The sequence below is a fragment of the Saccoglossus kowalevskii genome, chromosome 9, assembly GCF_978046115.1.
Source record: "Saccoglossus kowalevskii chromosome 9, keSacKowa6.1, whole genome shotgun sequence".
Taxonomy (NCBI): domain Eukaryota; kingdom Metazoa; phylum Hemichordata; class Enteropneusta; family Harrimaniidae; genus Saccoglossus; species Saccoglossus kowalevskii.
In genome coordinates, this window is record NC_140649.1 from 24,717,136 (window position 1) to 24,745,057 (window position 27,922).

General features: G+C 37.1%; 1 protein-coding gene across 1 annotated transcript; it reads right to left on the bottom strand.

Moving 5' to 3' along the window:
- Positions 1 to 182: 182 nt before the first annotated feature.
- LOC144361142 (cubilin-like) lies at positions 183 to 27,338 on the bottom strand. The gene is made up of 26 exons (XM_085504032.1): positions 27,266 to 27,338; positions 17,891 to 18,262; positions 17,332 to 17,529; positions 16,663 to 16,860; positions 15,771 to 16,070; positions 15,534 to 15,658; positions 14,896 to 15,166; positions 14,112 to 14,519; positions 12,709 to 13,053; positions 11,929 to 12,146; positions 11,536 to 11,662; positions 10,573 to 10,944; positions 9,796 to 10,012; positions 9,253 to 9,437; positions 8,862 to 9,017; positions 8,335 to 8,535; positions 7,624 to 7,838; positions 6,281 to 6,404; positions 5,858 to 6,046; positions 4,924 to 5,124; positions 4,098 to 4,397; positions 3,438 to 3,562; positions 2,725 to 2,992; positions 2,056 to 2,457; positions 1,121 to 1,480; positions 183 to 424 (listed from the first exon to the last, which is right to left on the bottom strand). The coding sequence occupies exons 1-26, from the start codon at positions 27,336 to 27,338 to the stop codon at positions 183 to 185; spliced, it is 6,192 nt and encodes a 2,063-aa protein (XP_085360158.1).
- Positions 27,339 to 27,922: the final 584 nt, after the last annotated feature.

Genomic DNA, 27,922 nt, shown 5'->3' on the forward strand with positions numbered 1-27,922 from the left:
AGATAGTATACAATTAAATTGGGAAATGCTTGAGGATAAAAGGAACTCATTCTGAAAATGTCACAGCTACAAGAAATTCTGTCACCTTTTCCACCAATGGCTATTATTCTGAGAAAATGGACATCATATGAAAAATGACTTAAAAAAATGTAAATTAAACATTGAAAACACAATAATTGTGTCTATGCCCAGAAGACTATACTTACATAGTACTGGTAGTTGTTAGGAATCAATCCTTCCCCAATCCGGACATAATCGTAATCTAGTTCCAGAGCAAACTGGGAAAACGATATCAATATTGACATGTTGTTTTCAACACTGATTTTCCAAGTGCAATCACTTCCATGAGGATACTCCATCTGTGGATATCCAGGAGATGTGATGTTCCCGGATATCTCAGTATAGTGGTCACCACATGGATCAACTGTAAATGAATTGAAATAAATAATGAAATCAGTAGATATAAATTTTTAAGTCAAGCCATGATTTAACAGTACTGCTTTGTATCAACCACTACCATACAGCACATTTCTCACCCAAACTCTACTACATCATTTATTAGCAGTTGTAATGATTTACAACATCACAATTCTAAATTCTAAATGTCTGTTTATTACTGTGTGTATTTTTGCATGCTGTATAATGTGCATTAATTATTTTAATCAAAATAACATGACGGAACTTTGAAATAGCTACATGCAATTTTTAAATTAGTGAATTTGAACTAAGGCATGAGAAACAGAATCTAAAGTAACGTGCTGGCTAAAAAGATATGTTTTACAGTACTTGCCTTCCACTTAAAAATACTACTTTGAAGAGGATTTTAACAGCATAGCTTTCCTTATCACTTGTATCACTGTGTTCAGGAGAGCCATTTTTAGCTCCCATGTCATTTCAAAAAGTAAATGCATGTAATGGCATGACTTAATTCTTCATAATAATATCAGTGGCATACATGGTTGTATGTCAAGAAAAGCAATTTAAATTGGGGATGAATGCATATACATGTGTATGACTCTGAATTGTTGCAGTTCATGCCATTGGAAAGTTTAAATATTTCTCCAGAGGGCATAATCACTACATTTGATAAACTTGACACCATCAGTGATTAATTAATTACCTGCTACAAACTGAATTGAATATCCTTCTTTGCTCACACTTTGATCAGTGGTCCACAGTACCCATAATGCATTGTTGTGAGTTGCATATGATCCATCAACGGACCCAGAAAGACGATAAAGAAGAGTCGAAAACTCCAGATGATCGGAGCCGGAACCAATCTCAAGCCAATCATAACCTTTTTCAGTCTCGAAGTCATCAACAACTGCTAAGATGTGTTGGTCAGATAATGCTTCGTCTAGATTGATGGTCCACAGACAGTAGTCATTGTGATTATAGTCGTCAGGGTAGTTAGGTGATACTATGGTAACACTATGGAGACCATCTTCTGTGATAGTCAATGTACCACCACATTCAATATCTATGAAAGAGAAAAACAAAAAACTATTAAATTTGCATCGTCAAATTTTATTATTGCATGAAAGTATGATAAATTGCAATATATAACATATAATTATATAACATATATAAATATTTATATGGACATATTACCAATCAACCTTACAGTTAGTAAACAATAAAATACAGAATCTAAATACATATTTATTTATGGCAGGAAATGTCATAGACATCATGCATGTGTGAACATTTCATGCTATTTTTAAATGAACATGCTTAACCATTTCTAACTTCTTTTACAATATTACAAATCTATTCAAATTTTGTATAAAATAAACAATGCTTTGTTTACATCGCATGAGACCCACACTGAACACAGAGTATCACGATGAACACCACTATTATTAAAGCGAGGGGAGTCGTCACCTGCACATGCGTCAGATGGCCATAGCATGCCATTGTTTACAAACAAGCGTCTACCCATGAGCCTTTGCGATTTTAGCGTGTGTTGTTATCGTCAATTGGGACTCCCATGCATACACAGGTGACGACCCTCCCGCTTTAAACATCAGAGTTTGTTTTTGTATTATCACATACCATTGTCATCAATTTCTGTCAGATTTAGTTCAAATCCGCGTGCTGTGATGGAATAGTCTGTAGTGAAAGTCAACCACATTTTGTCTCCGTCCGAATCAAATGGCTCGGGGAACAGGGATCCAGATAAAGTCAGCTGACTCGTTGTCAGGTCAGTTTCATTGTGTCCATCACCTAATACTAGCAGGTCATGGCAGTATTCGGTCTCAAAATCAACAAACTTTACATTAATGCGTTTGCCACTCTCAGACATCACATGCCACACACATGACAAATCATTCTCGTAGTTCTCAGGATAGTTTGGTGATAATATAGTTGCTGACCCGCCAATAGGTATGGAAACATTTCCTCCACATATCTCCTCGTCTATTGGTTCGGTTGGTAAAGGTTTTGGCTCAGGCAGTTCTAAGGAATAAGAAAGATATAACTATATTAGCAATAGATATCATCAGAAGAATGTAGCGGAGACAAAAATGATCGATGATCCGCAAGCACAAAACTACATTCTGTTTATGACTAGTTGTGAAATGTTACGCCAACTCTGATTGGACGCATGCTTTAGAGGCATTTCAGTGGAATCCTACACACGTTCGTGAGGGAGTATGTTGACATTTTGGACGATGAACAGAAAGGTGGTGACAGTGGAAAGATGATGTTTGTTTATTTTCTTACCAACAAAAATCTCTTCAAATTCTATTAGAAATCCTCTTCGATGGAAAGTAAGGTCACTTGTGAATGTCATCCACAACTCACTGGTGTCCGAGTTCCAATAATCCCATGGTTTGAAGAAACCTGATAGATGGTGTACTCTGGTATCTAGATCAGTGTTATCAGTGCCTTCACCGATGTCTAAATAATCAAACCATCTTTCTGTAGAGAAGTCTCTAAGATACACAGCAATGATAGACCCAGATGAAGCAGTAATCAACCACTCACAGTGCTGTGAATATATACAAACTGCATGTCAGAGCTTTGCAGATTAACACCCCCTAGCCTTTTCACCACCGGACTTCCTCGCCCAAATTTGTCTACACTTTTTTTCTTCTCGTAATGAACCCTCATTTTGAGGCCAACAGTTTTTTACTCAAAAATGTGGTTGTTATGGTCTCAATCATTTGAAAAAAAGTGTAGACTATAAATGGGACTATTTTGTGAATTTGTGATGAAAAGAAAGAACTGGTGGTGAAAAGGCTAGAGGCCAAATACAGAAAACAATATTATTGTATGTGATTGGATAAAAGTGAAACATTGCTATGATGAACCCAGATGAGACAGTAATTAACAATTCTCAGTGCTTTGCCTATGGAAAATGAATGTGAAAGCTTTGCAGAATAGCACCCTCTAGATGCTCTAAACAATAATTGTGATAGACGTTTAATACTCACTTCATTTCTATCATATCTGTCTGGATAGTTGGGAGATATAATCCTGAGTAGTGAACCATTCTTAGCTGTATATTCACCTCCGCAGTCTTTACCTGGGTCAGTGGGCGGTGGTCTTGGTTTGATAACTGGAAACAGAAAATTCATGAATAATTTAAGTGCCACACAAAACGAACTGACACTTCGGCCTTATCTGGTTGCAATGGAAAAAAAATAATAACTTTCAGAGATTTCTAAAGAAAACCAGATATAATCTGTTTGTGTCTGTTGTCCAACAATCAGTTACAACAATGACGTGCACATGAATTCACATAAATTTATTCTTCACCATGGCAACTATTCCAGGAAAAGCATAGCTGTATGATGCTAATATCAATATAGTTTAAGTCAAGGGATTTTTCATTGACTTTTAGATTACTACATAGCAGTGATTGTATGCTACAATGTAAATTGTGTATGCGTGAAGACTGTATGCAAGGAAGGACAAACAAACAAACAGGAAATGTACACCCACCAATAAAAACAAAGATAAACGACCAATTTGAAATGACATGTGGTTTAAGATAGTCTTTAAAGCCATACCTCATGAACCCAACTGAAATGTTCACTTTTTTCTGACTATCTTAAATACTGTCAGTACATTATACGGTCCCCATTCATTACCTTGATGTGTCTGCACAGGATAACCTGGTACATAATCCAACACACTACGATGCGTATAGGCAGCAACATGCATCATGTACCATGTAGAGGACTCCAGATGCTGCAGTCTAGCTGAGGATGTGTCAGCACCAGGGACGTCCATGACCCAGACACCACCGACGTAGTCAGTACGATGGTACTTGACTTTATAACCCAGTACGTCACAGTTAACTGGTGAAACCTCCCACCATACGTCAATTTCTGATGTTGATATGGCGTCTGCATCTACGCTCTGAACGTTCTGGTCATCATCAGTGTAATCTGGGTTGGAATAATAGAAAATAGAAAAGATTTTTCAAATGTCTTTTCAAATAATTTTATATGTCATTAGAAAGGTAATTGGTGTGAGTAGTTATGTGCAAAAAGAGAGGAATACCTACTACATCATTGCGAACAGATTTTTTTTGACCAGCTGTCAGAAAAGCCAGATCTGAACATGTCTTTGACTGACATACCTGCAAAATTTATCTAGCTTTATTGAATTTAGGGCTCAAAGGGTTAATTATAAAAACAGACGACTATAATTATATGTGAACAACTACATTTCACAAGAGGTAATCAGCATGTAGAAGTCTTGTACACAAGCAGGACAATGAAGATGTTAGTGTTCAGTTTAGAGAGGTTTCCTGTTTACACTATAACTGTTGGGTTTGGTTTAGGAAGGTTTTGGTGAATTTTTTATGTATTCTGCATACCTCATTGTACTTCATCGTAAGTGGATCTTGATTAAACATGGTAATGGTAGAAAAGGTATGAAAGATACAAATATACATATAGCAGTGCTTACTTTTATTTGTAATAATTTCACACACAAAGCCATGTCGAATTGAGCACAGTTCATCATAGAACAAACCATTGCTGGAGAAACCGCAGTCTTCTCCAGTGTTGTTGCTTGGTTCTCCATTGGCCCATTGACTGAGATGCCATGACGTAGGTTTCGAACAATCCACCCATCGCCAATCACCCTCAATACCTCGATCAGAGTATCCTGCAATAAAGTATATTATCACATGACCATACATTGTAGTTCATATTATTCACAAGTGTGACATTTAGCGAAAAATAACACTCCTAATGTGGTATGGTAAACGTCACCATATTATCTTTGAACATCATCCTAATAAACTCAAAGTACCAGGGTATGTAACTAACTCACCAGAACCTAATGCATGTACTAACTCTTAACAGTGCTGTCTGGAAGTTTATTTTGTCAGACCTGTGTATAGCAGCCACCTAAAGGACTTCACTAAAATGGTCTTTATAAACAAGTGGTCTTTATATGAAGGTTATTATTGTTAATTATTATTTTTAATGGATCACCAACTTGCCAACAGTTGACATAAAAAGATGGTAGTGTTGCAACAAAAACACATTTATCCTGGCTGATCGTAATCAAATTTATTTGATTTGAGAAAATTAAAAATTGCTTCATAAATAGAATGTTAATTATTATTTTGATCTCTAAACTAAGGTGAATCTGCAAAAATATTTCTGAAAGGGTGGTCACTTAAGACAGGTGGTTTTTATACACGTTATGTCTTGGGACTGCCTAACAATGGTCACCATAGGCAGGTGGTCTTTATATAGAGGTGATCACTAACACAGGTTTTGACTGTCCTATGACACAGCAATCAATCTGGAAACTGCACATATGCATCATAACTAATCAGTCTTTTATTCACTGCTCTGCTTTACAAAGTGCAGCTGAACATGATACATACCTATCCAGACTACCGCTGATTCTCCCACCATTGACAGCACATAGTTCATTTCACCGTCATCGTTGATGACTACGAGGTCACCATCTTGGGTCTCCTCACACAGTTTTCTTGCATCCTCCCACGGTAGTGGATCATCATCAACAAATTTGTAACAGTTGTCATCGTAACCAGGCTCATATCCTATTGGACCTGTCAAATTTAGAAAAAATAGAAATGAAATCAGTCATGCATGATTGTGTTATGAATTCAAGGTTATACAATACAATATATGTATATTGCTGTATTATGTGATACAGCAGTAGACCAATCATGTCCCTTCACTTTGAAGGAATCAAAGTGACTTGTACAATAATGGATTCAGTGAGATCATTTTTTAAAGAATTGCTGTTATGTAAATGAATTGCTTAATATGAGATGACTTACATTGGACAGAGTATGTGATATCAAAGCCAGTGTCTGATATCGTCCAATCAGATTTCAATCGAAACCAAGCTTGGTGTGAATTCATTACATACTGGGTACCAGTTTCTATTGTGCCCGTGAATACCTAGATTGAAAATCAAAATGTAACATTAGAAGAGAGTGAAAGGAAGTGACAAAATTTGCCTTTGCTGCCCACCATATTTGTTCTATTAGAAGAGCATTTCCAATAGTATTGCACATGAGATCAAAATTGCAGATATATATAAACTAACTCTAATAGTGCAAATAGGAAACATCCAGGAATTGCTTTCCAAATTAGTTTGCCTTGGAGCTCTTTGATATTTCCTGTATTATTTCTACATGCTTAGGCAATTTTATGAATGTTGGCCTGGTATACCATATAAATTATGTACAAATTTAATTTAGTAAACATACATATAATTGGGTCAAGGTCAGATGTACATTGAAGTAGACTGTCTGAAATCATATTATAATAGTACCGGTACTGATAACTAACTTACAATTAGCTACGTTCACGCTATGAGATCTTGGCATGTGCTAAATAATTGCAAAGAGATTACAAAACATGCATTCATGGTAAACTGGACCCACTTTGGGACCTATTTGGCTTGTGTCGCGCTCATTCGTCAATATGTTAACACAAACATAGCAGATGATATGCATGTTTGTAATCGCTATTTGCTGTTATATTATTTATTATTAATTATCGTGCAAAGAAACAGCAAAGAAGAATTCAAAGAACAGTTATTTCTTCATGTCGATTTCATATAGCATTGCAAGAAGAAACCAATTGGAGCATAAATTTGCGTCGCCTAAAAAGTTCGTCACTCATTTTGTTTAAGATTGTTGGTATTGAAGCCATCACAGTGATTTGTACAGTTCAAAAATGTACACAGGGGTACTTGTCAAACCTTGGTGGGATACTGTTATTTTACAGTAGCTGTCCTAGAAAACTGGAATACATGTATATCTTCAGTTCACCGCAGAGCGTGTTAAAAGCTCACACCACACTTTCAGTTCGCTCATCTCAGAATGTGACAGCACGTGGTGAGTTTCTGATACATGCCAACTCAGTCTTGACTGTTCACACACACAAACTTGGCATTGACACTCAGCACGTGATGAAATGTCTAACATGAACAGCATTTAATAGCACTTTCACGGATGACACACCCCAGTACATTAACTGGCCCTCCCCCACATGCATTGTCTTGCTAAAAGCTTCATCGGGCTCCAAATTCACTTTGTACATTAGATCAAAAATAAGAAAAATACACACATGTACATTTCTAAAATCCATAAAAACTGTTCCTTATACTTACTGTGAACTCGTCTGAATTTGGATCAGTACCACTTCCCACCAGTAACTTATCATAATGCTCTTCAAGTTCAAAATCATTAAAAGTTAGATGAATTTCCCATCCTTCCTTGTAATCAATGATCCAGACACAGTCTGAATTGTGCGGGTAAAAACTGTTATACAGCGGTGATGTGATCTGACCGTATGTGTCATCAATATATTCAGTCACACACCCATCTGTAATTACAATTGCATGAATTTGTATTAATTTAAGAATAGTGGCAACAGGTTTTAATAATTTGCAGCCACAATTGATGATTTGTCCAAATTTAATGACCTGTCTGTTTGTCTTTTAGGACATCCAGCATTATTTGGGAGCCCATTTAAAACATAAATACATAAGCCTCCACAGATGAATGAATTTAAATATGTTAATTAATAGTTTACAATGAGAAAAATATCTACCACATCCTTGGTGACTTGGTTTATAGCACAGACTGCTTTTATTAGTGTATACAATTTATCCACCTTCTCTCATTCATAATTAACATTCCACCATCAATGATCTTTCGTGATTTTACTGAGGTTGGGGAAATATATTGAACTGCCATGATGCCATTGGATGAGGAAGATGCTATCCCTCTCTGCCTCCCTATCTCAAACATGCATATTACATACAAATATCAAGTCACTACAGCTCAGGCTGCAGACTCAGAAATAAAGAATTACTCACCATCAGTAAACCACATGTTAAAACCTAAATAGTATCCGCCGTTGTCAGGATCAGTTGTAAATGTCATCCACAATTCACTACTGCCAGTGTTAAAAGTACTACCCTCTGTTAGGTCAAGACTTCCTGACACATGTAGTAGACGTGTTCTCAAATCGGTTGAGTCAAACCCAGAACCAATGTCAACCCAGTCATAGAGTTTTTCTTTTTCAAAAGAAGAAAAACAAATTGGTAAGTGCAAGTAAAAGTTGGATTGGCTGATAAATCATTTAAAACTATTATCCCTTATAAAATAAGTTGAGCCATTAACATATAATACTTTAACTTTGTGAGTGACAAATCTTTTGTAATTAAATTAAAAGTTGGAAAATTATGTGGTATACAATATTTTGATAGTAAATGACTGTCACTTTATTTGCCTTTGTTAAATACATTTTACAATTTTACTGTCTGAACATAAAACACAATAAACGAATAAAAAATATGGCAACCCAAAACAAAACCCAAATTCTATTTAGAATGGAACTTACCTGTATCAAAGACAAGAATATTAACTCTAATATTCCCACCGGATTCAGATGAAATATTCCATTGACAAAACAAGTCATTGTCATAGGGGTAAGGAAAACCAGGAGATGTAATCTGTGTATTTTCTCCAGGTTGTATGACAATGTTAGATACACATGCTGAAAAACAGTTAAATGTCTGTATAAAGTGAACATATTTCTATAGTTGTAGTGCGCCCTCTTTAGCATATTGACAACAATCTTCAATCCCTCCCATTATGCTTAGAAACCCAACAGTAAAACCAATCTTGTCTTTGCACACATGCAACCACCCAAAGACATCAGACACATGGGTGGATCTTTATCCCAAAGTCTGAAAAACACTTTAATATGACTTAATAACCCAAATACTCACATGTATCCTCTGCCAAGACAACGTGGAATCCTCGTCTGACGATTGACTGATCAGATACAAATCTCATCCACATCTCGTCAGTATATGTCGTAAATGGATGAGGATAGTCACTACCAGTGACAAACATAAACCGACTTGACTTGTCACTCACATCATCACCATTACCGATCTCTAAATAGTCATTCCTATTAACAAAATTGAGTTAAAATATAGTTTTATCAATTAATTCCAAAAATTAATTGTGAAACTATTTATTATTTACCCTGATCAACAATAACTACCCGGTATATAAACAAATGAAATCCCCAGGCCTTATTGCTACTGTTACAAAATACATAATTATATAAATTATATAGTATTATTATGCAAATTAGGTGGCATACATATATAGGGATACACAGGGAGAGAACAATGGAACAAATTTATGTGGGTGAAAAACTGAACAATACCAGCTGAGAACTAATTGAAAGTTTAGTTATGCTCGGCCTGTACTGTATATAGACAGTCCTCAGAATGTCATTTGTGTCTGTAAAATCTGTTTACCTCTTCTCTGATTCAAAATCCTGAAATGTAACTCTGATTCGCCTCCCAGTCGTAGATCGAATAGTCCATTCACAGTTCAGATTGTTATCGTAGTCTTCAGGATAGTTCGGTGATGTAATATTCACAATGCCATCTTCTGGGACTATTATGTCATCTCCACATGGTGGGGGAGGTGAAGGGGTCACTCCAGGGTCAGGTTTGGGTTCTGATGTGTCAGCTGAGAATAAAGAAACGAGTATGAGACACAGTCAGCTGGCGTACACGTGATAAGAAAATAAATGTGATTATTTTACCGATATTTACCAAAATGGGAGTAGCCATCAAGAATATGGCTTAAAACTATATAAAATTGAGAAATGGGTTTAAACTTATTAAACTTGACATCCAAACAATTTGTTAAGGAAACATAAAGCCAAATGCTGATTAAATGTTTTTGTTCAATAATATATTTGTTAATACGTCCATAGATAAGTATTCTTCAACTGATTCAAAACAATTCTACACTCCCAAGAAGTGTTGTATTCCTTGCACACCTTACCAAAAAGTTATATAGCGCCCTCTATAGGTGAAGTGCTTTAATGATGTAGATGTGTATATCTATAAAAAGCAGTTCATATATTATTTTTGTTTTGATCTATAGTCACTAAAAATGCTTTATTTCGACAAATTAGCTAAATTCTACTGCTTTACTTTTCACGAAACAAATGTTGTTTCTACATCATACAAAAGTTTTGTCACTAGAGGGCGCCATTAATCTGAAGGGTATACACTACTCACTGTCATTTCTCTCTACTATCATCAGCAGAAATCCTCGATAGTTGATTGTATCGTCGCTAGTGAATTTAATCCAAACATTATCGTCTTCAACATAGACGGGTATCGGGACAATATGCCCAGACTCGTGTCTTATACGACTCGTCAAATCAGTCGCATCATCACCATCACCGATGTCCAACCAATCAAATCCTTTCTCAGTCTGGAAATCTCGGAAGTTGATCGTTATGGATAAACCAGATTCTGTTCTGACTTTCCACAGGCACTCAGAGTTGCTGTAGTAGTCACCTGGGTAATTGGGTGATTGTATGTAGAGCGTGGAGCCTGGTTTCAGCATCATGTCTTCGTCACTACAAAACTTGCCAGGAACATATTCTGTGAATGGAGTACCAGTAGATATGGAAGGTCAACGTAGGTCAAAGGTTAACATGATTTCAATAGAGAAATATTTGTAATTTTAGTGTCTAGTAAAATTGTTATTAAAAAATATTATCCAGAGGGAATCAAAAAGTTTTATAAGAAATATTTCCTTATTTAGGAAATGTCCTTACTTAGGGGAATTGTGCCACAATATCCAATACATTCATTACAGTCTGTGACTGATTTTTTCACAGAAAATTCAATTTTTCTAAAAGTAATTGTTTATTTGAATTTTCACAAAATTCAAGAAAATGTCTGAATGATTCATTGTTTTGTACCACAGTGAACATTTGTAGTGAATGTCAGTATTTCAAGACCTATAATATTGAGGTTTACAGTAATGATATCGCTATACTCACATCCACGTATAAGCCTAGTCACATGACCTGCCACATCACATGACACACTGAAAAGCCAAGTCACATGACCTGCCACATCACATCACATATTAAGTCAAATGACACAATGACAAACAGAAAGTCACTACTAAAATGTAACAAAGGTATTTGTCAGTCTCAGAGACTGTCCACTCTGTGAGAACCTTACCATCAGTGAATGCTTCATATGTGAAGAAAAATCCATTAAAGCTGCGTGTATTGTCAGATGTAAACCATGCCCATCCTTCCTCACCATTCAGTATAATCTCTTTAGGAATTTCCGATCCAGTTAATTGCTGTCAAAATCAGTAATAAGTTTAAGAAAATTTTCCTCAAAGTTCCATTCAAATACTAAAATGAGATGGTATCTCCAGAACCCCTAACATTTTTCGCAAACATTTAGCAGTTTAGTGCAGAAATGCATGTTTTAGTTTGAAAACAAAAAAGTAGTTGATAAATGACAGTGAACATACCGGTAATATAAATATGTAACCACAATACAGCACCACCTTGTGGTAGATTTTTTAAATTCTTTTGTTTATTATTATCACATTATACTCACAAATACTTGTAATCCAGTCTCTACTGTGCCCCCTTCTCCTATGTACAGGTAGTCATAGTTACTCTCCACTTCAAACACATGAAAAGTTATCCTGATCCTGCTTGCCCCCGGAACATGAATATTCCATTTACAGTCACTGCCGTGCGGGTAATGATTGGGATAAGCCGGTGATGAGAGGTTGCCAGGGTTACCATAAACATTTCCTCCACATAATTCATCTAAAGAAAAAGCATTGTATTAATTCAGGGTCTTGTATGTTTTATTAAACGGGTAATGTCTTTGTAATGTAATGTCAACTGATACTGTAGCATTGCAAAATGTAGTGGATGCATGGAAATGTCCAATTGTGTGAACAGATTTGAGCCAGAACATCACAGCATTCCAAAATACATGTATTACGCAGCAAATGAACAAGAAAAATATTAAATGTGAACTAAGATGAACACCAATCAATTCCTCCATAGACTAATAAGTAATTTGCATTAGAATTTTAGAAATGTAGGTTTGTCTTGCTATTTTCAATTCTTGTGAGATTTTTATCTTATATCACACACCTACGAGTACATACCATCATCTTATAAATCCTTGATATTATTAATTTTGAAGCAGTTGATTTTCTCTATTTCAGCTAGAATAAACTTTTGCTGTGATCACATTCACTTATTTGTCACAAATCACATACAAATTAAAAAGAAATTTTCACATGATTTTATTATTCACTGATTTACCAAGTCAACAATAGGTAAAAGCTAAAATAGTGTACAATGCAATCTGAATTACCTTGAAAGAATGTGACATGGAAGCCAGTGTCAGTAACTGAATTGTCCGATGTCCACACCACCCACACCTCATTACTATTGGTCAAGAATGTTCCGGCCACATTGCGCCCGGTTAGTCGATACAGGAGAGAATCACTGTCCAGTGGGTCAGTACCGCTGCCAATCTCCAACCAATCATAGTTTGTCTCTGTTTGGAAGTCAGTAATGACCATGAGTATCGGCATAGTAGATTCAGTGCTGATAGTCCATTTACATAAATCATTGTTATTATAATGAGAATCGTAGTTGGGTGAGTAGATATCCACTGGTCCATCATCTTGGATCACTAAATTGAGTTCACCGCACTCTGAAATCAGTGAAAATACATTGAACAAATTAACTACAATAATACACTATTGTTTTAATGGAAAGTTTTCAATCCTAGAGATTGTACCATGGAATCATGGGATACCAATACCATAATTACTATAAGCGCCTGTACTTGCATATAAATGGCATAGATGTGGCCATGATCTTTAACGAGTACCAGTAGTATTTTAATAATTCAGTATACAATAACTGTAATTAGTGTTGGTCACATGCACATATACTTACAAATGTGTTTGCAGCAGTGCAAACACTGTCCCATTAATTGATGTCCTCTATTAATAGTGTTTACATACTGTAAACCGCTAGACATTTTCATAATGAAGACAAAGTCACTGACAGTTGGTATCATAGGACAGCCCATGCTCAAATTCACCTCTGAGGCCTGAACACGACTTACAGTGTACTAGTATGTCACTAGTATCTGTACATGGTGCTGTGTAAATATATAACAGCTCATGCAGGCTGAATACAAACCAAGGACATATTACATGTATATCTCAACGGCAAGTCAGATATGACAATTTTTTTATTTATTTATTTTTTGAAAGATGAGCCAAATCAGTCCCTCTGCACAAATATAAATATATTTGCGAAATTAACGTACACAGCGATATAATAATATATTCAACGACTATGTCTGAGGTGTTCTTGCCGCGAGAACTTTTGACACACACGCAGAGATTTTCATGTTGGCAAGTAAACTATGACCTACGTATACAAATATTGACAACGATCGGAACACGTGAAGACATACATGGACATACATGACTGGATGAAACAATCTTTTTAGTAAATCGGGACGGAACGAAATTCACACCAAAGACTGTATTGGATGCTGTTCACACGAAAACGTTTAGCGGTCCACCCTCTTATATAACTAGGCTAGTGGCTCAACCCTCCAATACGCATTTTACATGTAAGGAGGAGCTAGGTGGCAGTACGTAGGTTTTGCCAGATGATGCCCAGTTTCCGCAAAATGTGTTGCAACAAAAGCACTTATAAATGACGGGCTAAATTCATCGTCGGTATACTTACCGGGGTCACCGATTGATTCTATTCGAAGTTCAAAACCTCGATACGTAACTGAGTAATCAGTCGTGAACGTGATCCAGGCGTACTCTCCGACTGTCTCGTAGGTGTCGTTGGTGACGCTACCGGAAGCTCGCAGTTGACTTGTCGACAGATCGGTCTGATCTAAACCGCCACCAAGCTCGACCCAGTCGTGGCAAAATTCGGTCTCGAACTCAATTACAGTAATATATAATCTCCTCCCTGGTTCTGTGGCTACTTTCCATACACAATATAAGTCGTTATCGTAGTTGTCGGGGTAATTAGGAGAGGTTATTACTTCGTATTCCGAGTCTTGGTACACAGTGACATTCCCTCCACAGTCTAAGTTTATCCCCGGAGGCACTTCCGGTTCCGGCCTTGGCGTCGGCAGATCTGTAAAAGTGATAGATTGGTATTTGTTTGTCCATGCTTAGTACAAATTAGGCCAGACTGACACGACACACCATTGAACAGTGACAGGGGGCTTAAAAACAAATGTATATGTGGTCCGCGTCCTATCGCTTGGGCGTGCTATTGCGAGGTGAGCTACAAAAACGAGCATCACAAAGAATCGTCAAATAGTACCAAAGGCGATTTTAACTTCATAAATGTATTTCGTTTTAAATACGTGTTCAATCCTAAAATGCATGTACGGATATTAACTCGTGCTGCCGATGAATCGTTTGAGGGCGCTTTACACCGTTTTCACTTTCAATTTTTAAAAGTAGCGAGAGGGCGTGTGTAGAAACTGGGTCACAGCGAAACCTACCCACTCCTGTCTCTTCAATCTCTAAATAAAACCCTCTCCTTGTGAGGGCGAAGTCGCTGGTGAATCTAAGCCATATCTCAGGACCAGACGACGACCAATAACGCCATGGGTACCCGTCACCAGACAAGACATGCACCGTCGTAGAAGGGTCATCTGAATTCAGTCCTTCACCAATTTTCAAAACATCGAAGACGTTCTCCGTACTGAAGTCCCTGATGAAGACGGTGACAACTTTATCTTCGGAACTTGCCACCACGAACCACTCACAATACTGCAGTAATTAATAGAGACGCGTATTAATACATTGTTTACACATTGAGTTATGCGATACATTTTATTATTCGTCCGCCTATTTTCGCCTAAAAGTTCGCGATGGAAATTGAATAATGAATGTTCAAAATTCCTCGCGCCGAAGGTGCAACCTTACTAAGGGGTCCGGGGCATGCTCTCCTTAACAATTTTGAAATCTCGACCCTCTGAAACGCTATTTCCTGCATTTTGAGGGGTAAATTTTGCTGACACAAAGGGTTTCAGCGACTATTCATTGAATTTCCATTCCCCTTCATATACACACACATTTGTGAGAACAGTTTATTACGCGATCTCGAAATCGTGGCGCGGACAACATCGTAACCTACCTCTAAATTGTCATAATGTTCGGGATAATTCGGAGAAAGAATCCGAAGAATGGAGTCGTTTTTGGCCATGTATCTTCCACCACACGGCTTGTCGGGAGGGATCACGGGAATAATAGGCTTGTATACTAGAAACAAAACGGTTTCACTTAGTCAGATTATAGCTAGTTATGAATAATAGGAATATCGATAATTGCGAATATTTCACAGTTTTAGATAAACAAGACACAAACACGATACCTCGATGAGTTAGCGCATACTCGGGTCCAACATTGTCCAGCTCTCCGTAGCTTGTATACGCCGCAACGTACACTTCATACCATGTGGACGACTCTAAGTGAGTCAGTATGACGTCTTCCGTTTCACCACCGGGGGCGTCGAAGACATCGAAGCTTCCTATCCGACCAAATACTCGATATTTTACGTGGTACCCCATCACTTCACAGTTGAAAAACGACGCGTACCAGGTCACATGAACCATATCCGTTGCTATGCCAACCGCCTCCACGTTCTCGGGATTCATATCTTCAGGTGTATACGCTATGCAGGGAAATAATAGTGAATGATAGTAATATCGATATATCTCACTGATCATACTTCACGATTGTCACTTCTGGACCTTCTAGTACATGTATTTCCATACATGGGTGTCCACGTTATTTGATAAACATGCACTTGACAATTACAATGCACTTGATTCATACAATGACACGGGGTATCCCCGGCGCATACACATTTGAAACAAAAACGCAATAAGGTATATTTTGAAAATATATAGGGTTAAATGACTGTCTTGTTTGACTTGGTGAAGAAATTTAGTTTTCGCAATTCCGTATATAGTCTTGAAAGTTTCATTGGCGATCGCAATGTTCTTATATGACATAGTGTGAAACAAATCATCTTATGGCTAATCCGTCATTTGTCAACTGTTTGAGTGACGGTCAGTTGAGTTCACCTGGATGAGTGGTATTGAACTCGATAATTTGGCAACCTGATTAATTTGTTCCCCTGGACTTTATTATACGTACGGGGAATTCGAAGCGCATGCGTACGGGTCATTATTCAAATACTCAAGGTTATCGAATTCAAAGTTAAGTCTCTTTAATTAATACGTTAAATAACACTGACATACCTTTTGGATGAAGGTGACATACAAACGTATGTCGACTACTACAGATTTCATCTGCATATTCCCCGTCGAGTACCATCATACCACAGTCCTCTTCTTCGCCATCTGGTTCATCCTGATGCCAGTTGTCCTTCTGCCAATCAGTGGGATAGGAACAATCAACCCATCTCCACAACCCTTCCGTTGATCTGTCAGAATATCCTATAGGAAGGTACAAATGCATATTTTTCATCAATGCATCCCGCGGTGAAGGAACATTGATGTCAGAGTACACTGCACTGTCATTTGATCTGCCTTACAAAGTTGGGCTCGTTGTCACCGTAGAGGGCGTTCAGGTCATTCAGGCAAGATTCAGAGTCACGCACCTCAAAAGTAGCACCTGACAGTACATTGTAACACCGTATGCGTATGATAAGCCTAAATATGGATTGAACATTTCTAGCTTCATGAACAACAATGAGTCAATAATAATAATCTTATTTATGACAAACAAATTTGTGAAACACAACATTTTAACAAGACAACTAAGCTTCATTTGATAAATAAAAATAGAAAAATACAAACGTCCGCGACCGCAACATCAAATGAAATGAATCATTTACTCGAGTACCGGAGTCCAAAAAAAATAACACTGATCCCAATAATTGGCAACAAATATAGAGAGACGATTACCCATCCACCATGACAATGTGGCGTCATATTTTTCCCTCAACCATTCATTTTCCTGTTCGTTTAGTACCACGACCAAGTCACTAGAATTGTCGATATTGAAACATTCTCGTCTGGCGTCCCTCCATGACAATGGACGATCCACGTATTTGTAGCATTCATTGTCAATGTCACTCTCATCCCAGTCGGCAGGGCACTCGACTGTAATGTTGATGAACAAAATATCATTATAAGTTGATAATAATAATAATAATAATAATAATAATAATAATAATAATAATAATAATAATAATAATAATAATAATAATAATAATAATAATAATAATAATAATAATAATAATAATAATAATAATAATAATAATAATAATAATATTGTAACCCTAGGTACGTGCCCACGGTGTTTAATTACCGTCTGAGATGTTCGAAAAATTGAAAGTCTCCCAACATTTAGTTACGGACATGGTAGAGATGATTTATGTATGCAGTAACGATGCGTTATACAAACACAGAATTTTGTGCATTCTTTGAAGAAGAAAAAAAAAGAAACTCAATAAAAACTTACAGTTAGCTCTATATGTTATGTGGAAACCACTGTACTCTATGTTATAATCTGAAGTAAAGTGAAACCACGCTTCGTTCCCTTCGATATCAATCGGTTCGTCCGGTTGAGGGACGTCGTCTTCGTGTTCAGGCTCGAATTGGGATCCGTGGATCTCACCAATCTTGTTTTCACCTACCACGATTCCCGATCCATATTCCAAAATATCGATTTTGTATTCGGTTACAAAATAATTTAAAGTGAATCGAATATTAATAGCATCCGGGATTTGGAATATGTATGTACAATCAGCATCGGGTGGGTAGTCATCCGGGTACTTCGGTGATGTAAATGATCCAGCTGAGGACGTGTAATTAAAGTCGCATTCTTCTTGGGCTGATGACAGAATAATAATTAATTGTTATTATTTTTTTAATACACCCTTTGACCTCTGATACCACCCGACTTTATAACATACAGGGACACAAACACTAATCAGCATTACATGTAGTTTGTATCACCTTGTTTTTTTAAATACACGTCCGTTTGGTTGCGAATTTCGAAAACGAATAATATTTGATAAATGTGTTGGAATAACTTGTTGTCCGCTGTTCAATTCTGTATCGATATGTTTGTAAATATGCTATTCGGCCATTGTTCGCCCAAATCGGAGTAACAGAACCATACTCACTGAGCACAACAAATGACATTTAAGAATATTTTTTTTAAAGCGGGAGGATCGTCACCTGCGCACGCGTGGGAATTGAGTCCCAATCGACGATAACAACACACGCTTAAAACGCAAGGGCAAATGGGTAGACGCTTGTTAATAAACAATGACACGCTATGGCCTTCTGACGCATGCGCAGGTGACGACTCCCCCGCTTTAAAACCTACATAATTACATTACATTTGCTGACACGCAAGTGAAAAAACACAGATTCAACAACTTCTTAGTCACAACAACTGTAATAATTATCTTGTTGTGTAATATTTTCCAAATTCAATGGTACAATCGGTTAAACATCCCACAGAAGTCAAGTGCCTAAAAATGTACTACAATGTTTTGATTGATATATGTTTGCATATTATTATAATTTGAAAACATACACACACAACAGGATTCGTTCGACGAGAAATCAAAATGCTAGTGCGCATGCGCTGCTAATTACATGTACGTACGTATCCGGGACGCGTGCGCATCTGTATCTTTCAGTATATCATATAACGTATACAGGTATGTTTGTTGCCAAACAAGATTTTCAACTAAAGATAAACTATATTACATCGTTCCACATTGTCTATTTATTGTTAATAAATTATTACATAAAACAGTGTTTGACTATTCTATTGTGCAGGGTACGTACGTACACGATTACAGTGGAATTTGTGACCCTCAGGGTGACCTCGCTACTGTAACACGTGTCACTTGCATGCCCAGATAAATTACGTGAAACAATTTGGCAATCACCATAAAATGTCATGACAACCACATGTTGATTCAATACTGTGAATGTTATAACTGACAACAATAGAACGCCATGTTAAAAAAAGGTATATGAATTGACCTCTTTGAACACTAAAGTCAACTTTGGGTAATAAGAAAAAATATGGTCCAAGGGTTTACATGCGTAATATAGCGTCCGACTATCATAATCTCCCACGTTTCATTCAACTTCATTTGCATGCCATTCTTTGCCACATGACCACTCATTAGGCCATACGCATATTCTTAAAAAAAGCCACACATTTCTAATCCTACCAAGCGATTACCGACAAATTTTCCAACGTTGATTGACATCAATCGAAAGTAAACGGCACGCGTAAAGAGTTATACACAATAACCTGGTTCTGGGTTTGATTAGGTTAGTGTTCCCACGCTTGAACTTTTGTGCCATATTATTGCAACATTCCACGCAATAATCTGTTTGACTTTGCGACCTCGACCATTTTTACGATCGGTCTCTCGCTATAACAGCCCTCATTGTATAAATGCAGATTGTAAATATCAAATAAATTACTACTAAACCAGCGCTGACATGGTTTGTTACATGAGCGCATAGTAAATTAGAAGTGTTGAGGTAAATCTTTTTATTGACAATTCACGTGAGTTATTCACAGTAACGCTCTGTGGTTGTAGAGAATTGATTACGTCCTCGGCTAGCGAAAACGAATGGATTCGAACCAATGCGTACGAAAGGTACAGGCTGATCTACAATATATTTGATTGGAAGCCCAATACAGATTAACGTAAAGCCTCCGAAGTAGTGACGCATATAAAAGTTTGGTTACAGCCCCCCCCCCCCCCCCCGTACTCCAAGACCTGGTAGTCATGCTAAACACGTACTTATTTTTGTGAAATTATACCCCTTTTCAAGTGCACAAACTTAAAATATATACATACTAAAATCATACTGTTTCCAAGTTGAGGTAACATGAATTCATGAGATTCCCTTTTTCACACTTTATTACTATATTCTAAGTTACATCTAAAATATTCGACCCTAAACACAGTACACGCGTGTATACGCGTCAAATAATTAAATAACACCCCTTTTACGCGTTTTTTTACTTGCGTACCATATTTTATTCAGAGAACCCACCTCCCCCAGCTTGTGAACATGCTCTAAGTCATGTTATTTTCCTCGCGAGTTTGAAGTTGCTGTAACTTGTTTGCAAAGACAGTCACTGGCTCTCACCGTGCGCATGTCAACACGATATAGCATCAGCAGACTTCGCGCACAATTCTCGGCACACGGCAACATGAACCAGTCGAACCTCGATTTTCCAGATAGTTGCCGTGAAGATATGTAAAGGGGTTATCTGAAAGGAATTTTAAGTAGCCCCCTCCTTAGTCTCACACTCAGTATTTGTCACATCGAACATCGATGTTAATAAAGTTAACCAGAAGATGAATTGGAGCATTGTTTCACGCAAGGTGACCTCGTAGTACATGTACTTCAATTGCCCTCTAGTGGAAATACAAATGTTACTTTAATTCGACTGTTTCGATCCCGGTCGACGATGAGATATCGTCATTTGTGGACGTTGGCCATACAAATTTGTCATATTATCCCAGATATAGAATAATGTTTGGAATAATATTGTTAACAGTAAAATAGCCACACTTGCAAGGCGAAGAAACAACACTAATATTTGATGTTGGAAATTAGACACATGGTGTGACTAAACAATAATTACGACTTTTCGGACAATGGTACATGTATGTCCTCGTTGTATTTTATGATAGTTATCAAGTGAGAGCAACAAGTCACAATTGGTTTCAGACATGTGGAGAATGTTGCGATCATGTACATGGCATTAACTAATTCTAACTCAACCACCCCCCGTTTACATCGTGATTGAAAGTAATACATAAGAAAATGTATACTGTCGGAAACAATACCTCTAATCAAATTGTTGTTAATCGTTTTCCTGAAGATCCGGTAACTAGTTTTTTTCTTGGGTGTCATATGAATGAGAGTGATCATCAGCTTTTTTGTAGCGTTGTACCCTAATTTACACTGCCACGTAATCTGTAACTGGCTCAAATAAGAAATGCATTTATTTCAACTACAGAATAAACTACATCACTTTATTTCAAGTCTCTGGGTGATATAGAGTCAGTAGAGATTTAATCAATTAGAAATCTAATTTCACACACCTTACTAATTTATCAATTTTATTATCTCCTGTGACATACCTGTGTATACCGAATGTTTTTATGTGTGAGTTAACTTTTGGGACATTAACTTGTAAGGCATTAGATCGTATAACTATGCTGCAAAACGTGGCTTATATTTAACTTCTGATCAATACTGTGTTCACCTATTATTATTCAATTTATACTTTATTGATTGTTGTCAAAACTATAGTCCCCTTTTTGTTGATAATAATTAAAACACATTCACAACGCATTGTCTGAATTTCAACATTATACTTACAAAGAAATGTGAAAAGAATTCAACTAGTATAGAGTGATTATTAAACTGTCGACAGATTCGGTATTTTAGAATGAGAACGGGGCTATGGGTTAGCTACATATTACGCAGCGACGGCTAGCCTGGTTCAAGGGTTTCGATTACAATGTATGTATGGAGTCTAGGGAAATGTCAACAAATTAGTCACTTTGTATAATTTGGATAGATAAATCCAGAGAAGACATTCGTCGAAACATCGTTAACAACAAGCCTGTAATATTTATAACTATCTATAAAGTCAGATGGTTAGATTACAATACTCCATTTCGTTATATGTTTCACCAAGTCTTTCAGATGCACAGGACGGATATTGTACTTTTACAAATATTATTATTTAACAAACAAAAACGATGGAAACTCACAATTTTATATAGACTTTCAATTTCGGGGATCACAAATTCACAGTTGTAATGGTCGGCATCGCAACAAGGGGACACGCAAGCCTCTACTAATTTGAAATATATACAAACATATGTTACTGGAGCCAAGGATACGTTGCCTAGTTACAGCAGTATATTTATATCTTTGCGATTTTTTATTCATACCAACTAGAGATAGAATATGTCCAATTTGGATACCCGGATGTTAGTTTTTACAGGACCAAAACACGATTGTGGGAAATTTTATATTTGATACAGATATACCTGAATATACGAATGACAACCAAACACAAACTGACTGTGAACGTACATTCATACTGTAGCTATACGTCAGTGAGGATCAAAATAGGTTACGAAACTGACCCTTGTTTTGTTTTCAATCGTCGGTATAACTTCCATCTAGAAGAGGCATGTTCAGTGATGTAGTTTTGCACTTATGAAATGCACATGTGTATATATCACTCATTAACTTACTACTTCATGTTTACTCTTTTTTCCGTATTGACAAATTTGAAAATACAACGCAATTAGTTACGCGTGGACACATGTGTCAATGAATCTATCTTCGAAACGTCAAGTTGTACCGTATGTATTTATAAGAGAGAAATGGAGGCGTTGTTACCAACTTCAAACGCTAAAGAAAAAAACTCAACTAGAATTTATTCTCCAACTAACCGATCGTGAAGTAACATGGACTTTGATGTAACTAAACTCCGGTGCTCTAATCATAAGTTACACATTGCGACCGGTAGATATTATGGAACTCCAGTGGAAAATAGAACCTGCCAAATATGTATAGATGCTGTTGAAGATGAAACTCATTTTCTGGTAGTTTGTCCAGCATATAACTATATTCGAAAACCGCTTTTTGATCGAATTAACTGCATTGAACCACAATTCGAGTTCCTCTCGCCTATCAGTAAACTTACATATATTTTTTCTTAGGATAACCATGAAATCATCCAAATTCTTGCAAGATTTGTATACACAGCTTTTCAGATTAGATATAATTTGTTAGTGTGAGTTCTCCAATATATGAGTATATATATATATATATATATATATATATATATATATATAAATATCCAAGCAATTACTTCTGTGTTGTATTATGGATATGGACACTAACTACTAAACAATAGCTAGCTGCTTGATAGTTTTTTCCACGCCAATAACCTATCCCTAACTTCGATATCCAGTTTTTGAAATACGGGATAAAGGTTAATGGAGAGGAAGGGAGTTATGTATTTTGCTTCCATACACAAATGGCATTGTCAGTAACCCTATAAGGCATTTACATCAGTATGATGGCCCAACATCGACGCCAGCTAAGATTCTTTTAAGAGGATTTTTACTCTCATCCCCGGGAAACAACACAAGGCACAGGACAATGTACCACAGTTCCAGGGGTGGGGGCAGATTTGGGGACGTAGTCGAGCAGAGACAATGGTTCTTAATGTGTGTAGAATCTTCAGCTGTTGCATCGACTCAATATAATACTGTGGGACTACATTTACGTATAAGTATTGCCTTGTTTGAAAGAATTCACTTATGGTACTAGTATCTCATACTTGACTCTCTTTAAATGTATTTAAGTACACACGCGGTGCGGGCAACCCCCTACTACAGAACGATTAAATTTGAAGTAGGTTCGATATGTGTAATGCGAACATGTCAACACGCCTACGTCGATGTCAAAAAAATGCTCGTAGCTAATCTTGTCCATCAAAGGGTGTGGTAGGGATCAAGGGGTGTGGTAGTGGTAACCACATTTCATCTACAACTGACATTTCAGCATTGGTGACAATGGGATTCAGTGGCGAAGTAAGGCACCTTTGTACGGGCGCGGTGGTCTTGGCCGGGTTAAACCATAAATAATCTTTACACAGACACCTGTTGTGTGCTACACATAGCTCACACTCGACCGCGATGACCCTGGAATGCGAACAACGAGACAAAGGAGGCGAAGGGCGCAGGTCCGAGATGAGCTGGTCAAAGGATGCTCGGACAAGTGTTACAGGGAGACAATGACCGTCGTTGGAAGAAATCACAGAGCTTACCATGCTCACCATACGTGTATTCGTAAAATTGTATTTCTAAATAAAAACCGTAATTCGTTTCTATAATGCAACACTAAGACTCTACATGTATATATTCATTGATGTTTGAATTGTTTTTATTGCCACATATGAATTCATAACATGCGTAATTAGTGTTTCACAGAGGCGGCAACACGAAATTGTGCATTGGGTGATTTCTGCTAACAGTTCGGGGGTCCTGGGGCATGTTCCGCCGGAAAATGTTTGAAATCTAAACCCTCTTAAACCCTATTTCCTGCATTTTGAGGGAAATTTTTCTGGCACAAAGGGTTTCAGCTTGATTTGGGAGGCGATGCCCCCACATATTTTGCGGGGACACCCCCTCCCGTGCCTCCGCCACTGTTCATTGTGGAATGTTTTACTTCGGTGTATCAAATGGGCTGTGAACAAACCAGGCCACCAATATAATAGACAACGTTCACAGGGACTCGGGGGGGTGGGTACTTAATCGAAAATTGTTGTTTCAATGCATCTACGTTTTCCCATCAGTATGGAACAACGATGAAGTGGAGTGGAGGGTGTGTGATTTGGTGTGTGAAGTGTTGTTAAAAGAAATAAAACATTCGTTATTATGTACTTTAGAAATCTTATCTGAAATACAAGATAGTATACGATAGATGCGAGTATGAGACTCAATCTGATGCGTGTGAACGGCGATTGATCTTGTCAGCAAACACTAAATGTTGCTTAAATGTGTACAGAATTTCAGTGCGAATGACGTCATAGAACGATTTATATTGATAATAAGTGTTTTAAAACTGCGTCAGTTATAATCCATGTCTATGATGCCCGGTGAGTCGAATGTATGTAGGTGTCATATCAGTTTGATTTCACAAATATGCACCCTAAATTATCAGTGTGACAGGACGCCTCTGATCGCATAATTCATATAAGCGTCTACAAGCGTCGCAGTCACGTGGTGGGCATCGGCGCCGTTCACACAGTCGTACAAACAGGACTATACTATATTTTAAGATTGACGTTTGGCCATTTATGGTCGTGTGTGGGCAACGAGCGTGTAGAATGTACATTTGCGTAACATAATCGCCACGCACTCTGTATTCGAATGCCAGTGTATTTTACACGAGTTGTTTAAATCGCATGGAACCTCACCTTACACATTGATATTATAACCATGACAGTCAAACAGTTCACTCTTTATCACTAAGATCGAAGTCCAAGCTGACGTCTCACTTTAAACGTAAACCATATCTCAGGCTAAAGTATGTTCACAGTACATTATCTGTTTGACCGGTTATGCATTTACGTCGCTTCGCCTGCATGAGCTGCATGTGAGGCCCATTAAATAGAACATCAGCTGCGTTTTTCATTTTTTTAATGTTTTTTTGGGGGGGCGGGGATTTATGTAAAACTGATCACAAATTACATTTGTGTTCACAAAGAAGTAAACAAATGCATGGTGATATGTCATATATGTATGATAATTGCACTACACTGCTGAATGTTGTCTTGTATTGTTTGTATGTATAATATTTTTGAAATTGACAAAAAAAACGATACAAATGTTCTTTCAAAATCATAGATCATTTTTGTTTTTTGAGATGGCTGTGATTCTAGATAGCCTCAATAAATATGTGTCTCACCAAGCCGCTCCGACGTTTATCAATATTCAAATAAAATCAATATTCAAATAAAATCAATATTCAAATTGGGTTGTTGGTAAATACTAACGCCAGAAAACACTTTTCAACACTTTTGTGATCTGTATATAAAAGTGATAATTCTGTAATTTATTTTGAAAACAAAATTTGTTGCTAGGAATAGCATGCTTGTGTTTCAAAATGGATTATTTGATATAATACCAGATAACCAAACGCTAGATTTGTGAGAGGATTTTTAGCGAAGACCACGAGTTTTAAAATGACAGACTGCCAACTTTTTAGTAGGAGTACTCAGTGTTATTCATTATTGTCAGTCGATGTGTGATAGAATCGACTTCATTTTTGTAAATTTCAACTCTGTGATGATATTTTACAATTTATCTGATTTTATCTATTCATCTGTTTCCATGACAGTAGTTAACCACACACTAGTCACTCGCTCTGTCCTTGTAAGTTGCTTAGGTACTGTAAACGTACCCGTATAATAATAAAACACGATCTAACATGCTGTGCGCTTACTGCACCGTTGTTGACATAGGTGGGTGTTGCCATGGTAGCATACACGACAACATGACCTAAAAACCATGTACGGCTGGAATAAATAGTAATAAATAGTATTGATATTGGGTAAAACGACAATTTGGTAATAAGCTGCCATGAGGCAAATATCATAAGGGACGCATGTCACAAGGTGGTCGACCTTGTTTGTACCTGGACGATAAATCCCCAGCATAAATCATATAACAGAATACATAAGTAAACATGGTCACGGTGGCCCAATTTAGGCGCAGTGCTTAATTGTGCTAAAACACCAAGAGAAATCAATCAATCATGAAATACGTTTCATCCGAGACAGTGATTGGTATTTGGCAAGAGAACGGATTCGGCAGATTTTCACGCGACAGATAAAATGATACAGAGAAATAGACACGAGATCGCGTTGAATACAACTATATACTGTATGAAAATTGATCAGAGTAAAAAATAGATAAATTCAATAAAAAAAATACTATTTTTGTATTTCTATGTATATCGGTGGTGCGTACTCGCCAGTAGAGGACTCGTTGCGCTATTCCTAAAAGCGTCACTTGTGGACAACTTTTTGACGAACCCTCGTGGAACACATTATTATGCACAGGTTTATATCCTTACTATCAAAGATAAGTATCTAACATACAACGAAGTTTGAAGTTCTTTTATCGAACGTACTTATTTTCTAGAAGCTTTCTGTTTATTTTTTTGTGGAAAAAAATATCTTGAGTTAGGGTAGACGATCCCATGACGTGTATATGTTTTCTGATCAAGTTGTTTAACATACCTGTTACAGTGTCGTCTGTGCATATAAACAGCGCTACCACGGCGGCTAAGGCAATCTTCCACCTTTGATGCATGGTGATCGTTACCTAGTAGTCTGCATTACTCGATGCTAGACTGGTAAAATTCAAGTCTGCGTCTCAGAAAAATGTGTGGCGTTTGAAACTTTTCGCCCACACTGAGAGAAATGGGTAGCTCCTTAGCGACTATATATCGCTGGGTACGGCAGAGAGTCGCTATTGTGATATGTATATTACCCCCAAACAGATTGCAACTTCAGGTGGGCAGAGATTGGGGAATGTAACACATTAACTTGTTGATTGGGCAATCGAGCATTTCACCCACGCTGAAATTTACGATTAATTGCCATTGTGCTGCATATCGAGATAAGCTCACACCTTGTCTGTGACTGCGATAGGTAAATGTGGTTATACCAGGTCCTGGTTCGATATTACATAACATTAGAAATATATATATATATATATATATATACATAAAATGGAGATTACAATAAACTTAAATTTTAATTGTTTCTCGTCCCAAATATCTCATAACGCAGAATATCACACATAAACTAAATGTGTCTCGTAAAGGAAAAACTTTCTTTGCCTCTGCTTTTATCAATCGAAGATCGGACAATGATTCAAGATCACTTTGACCA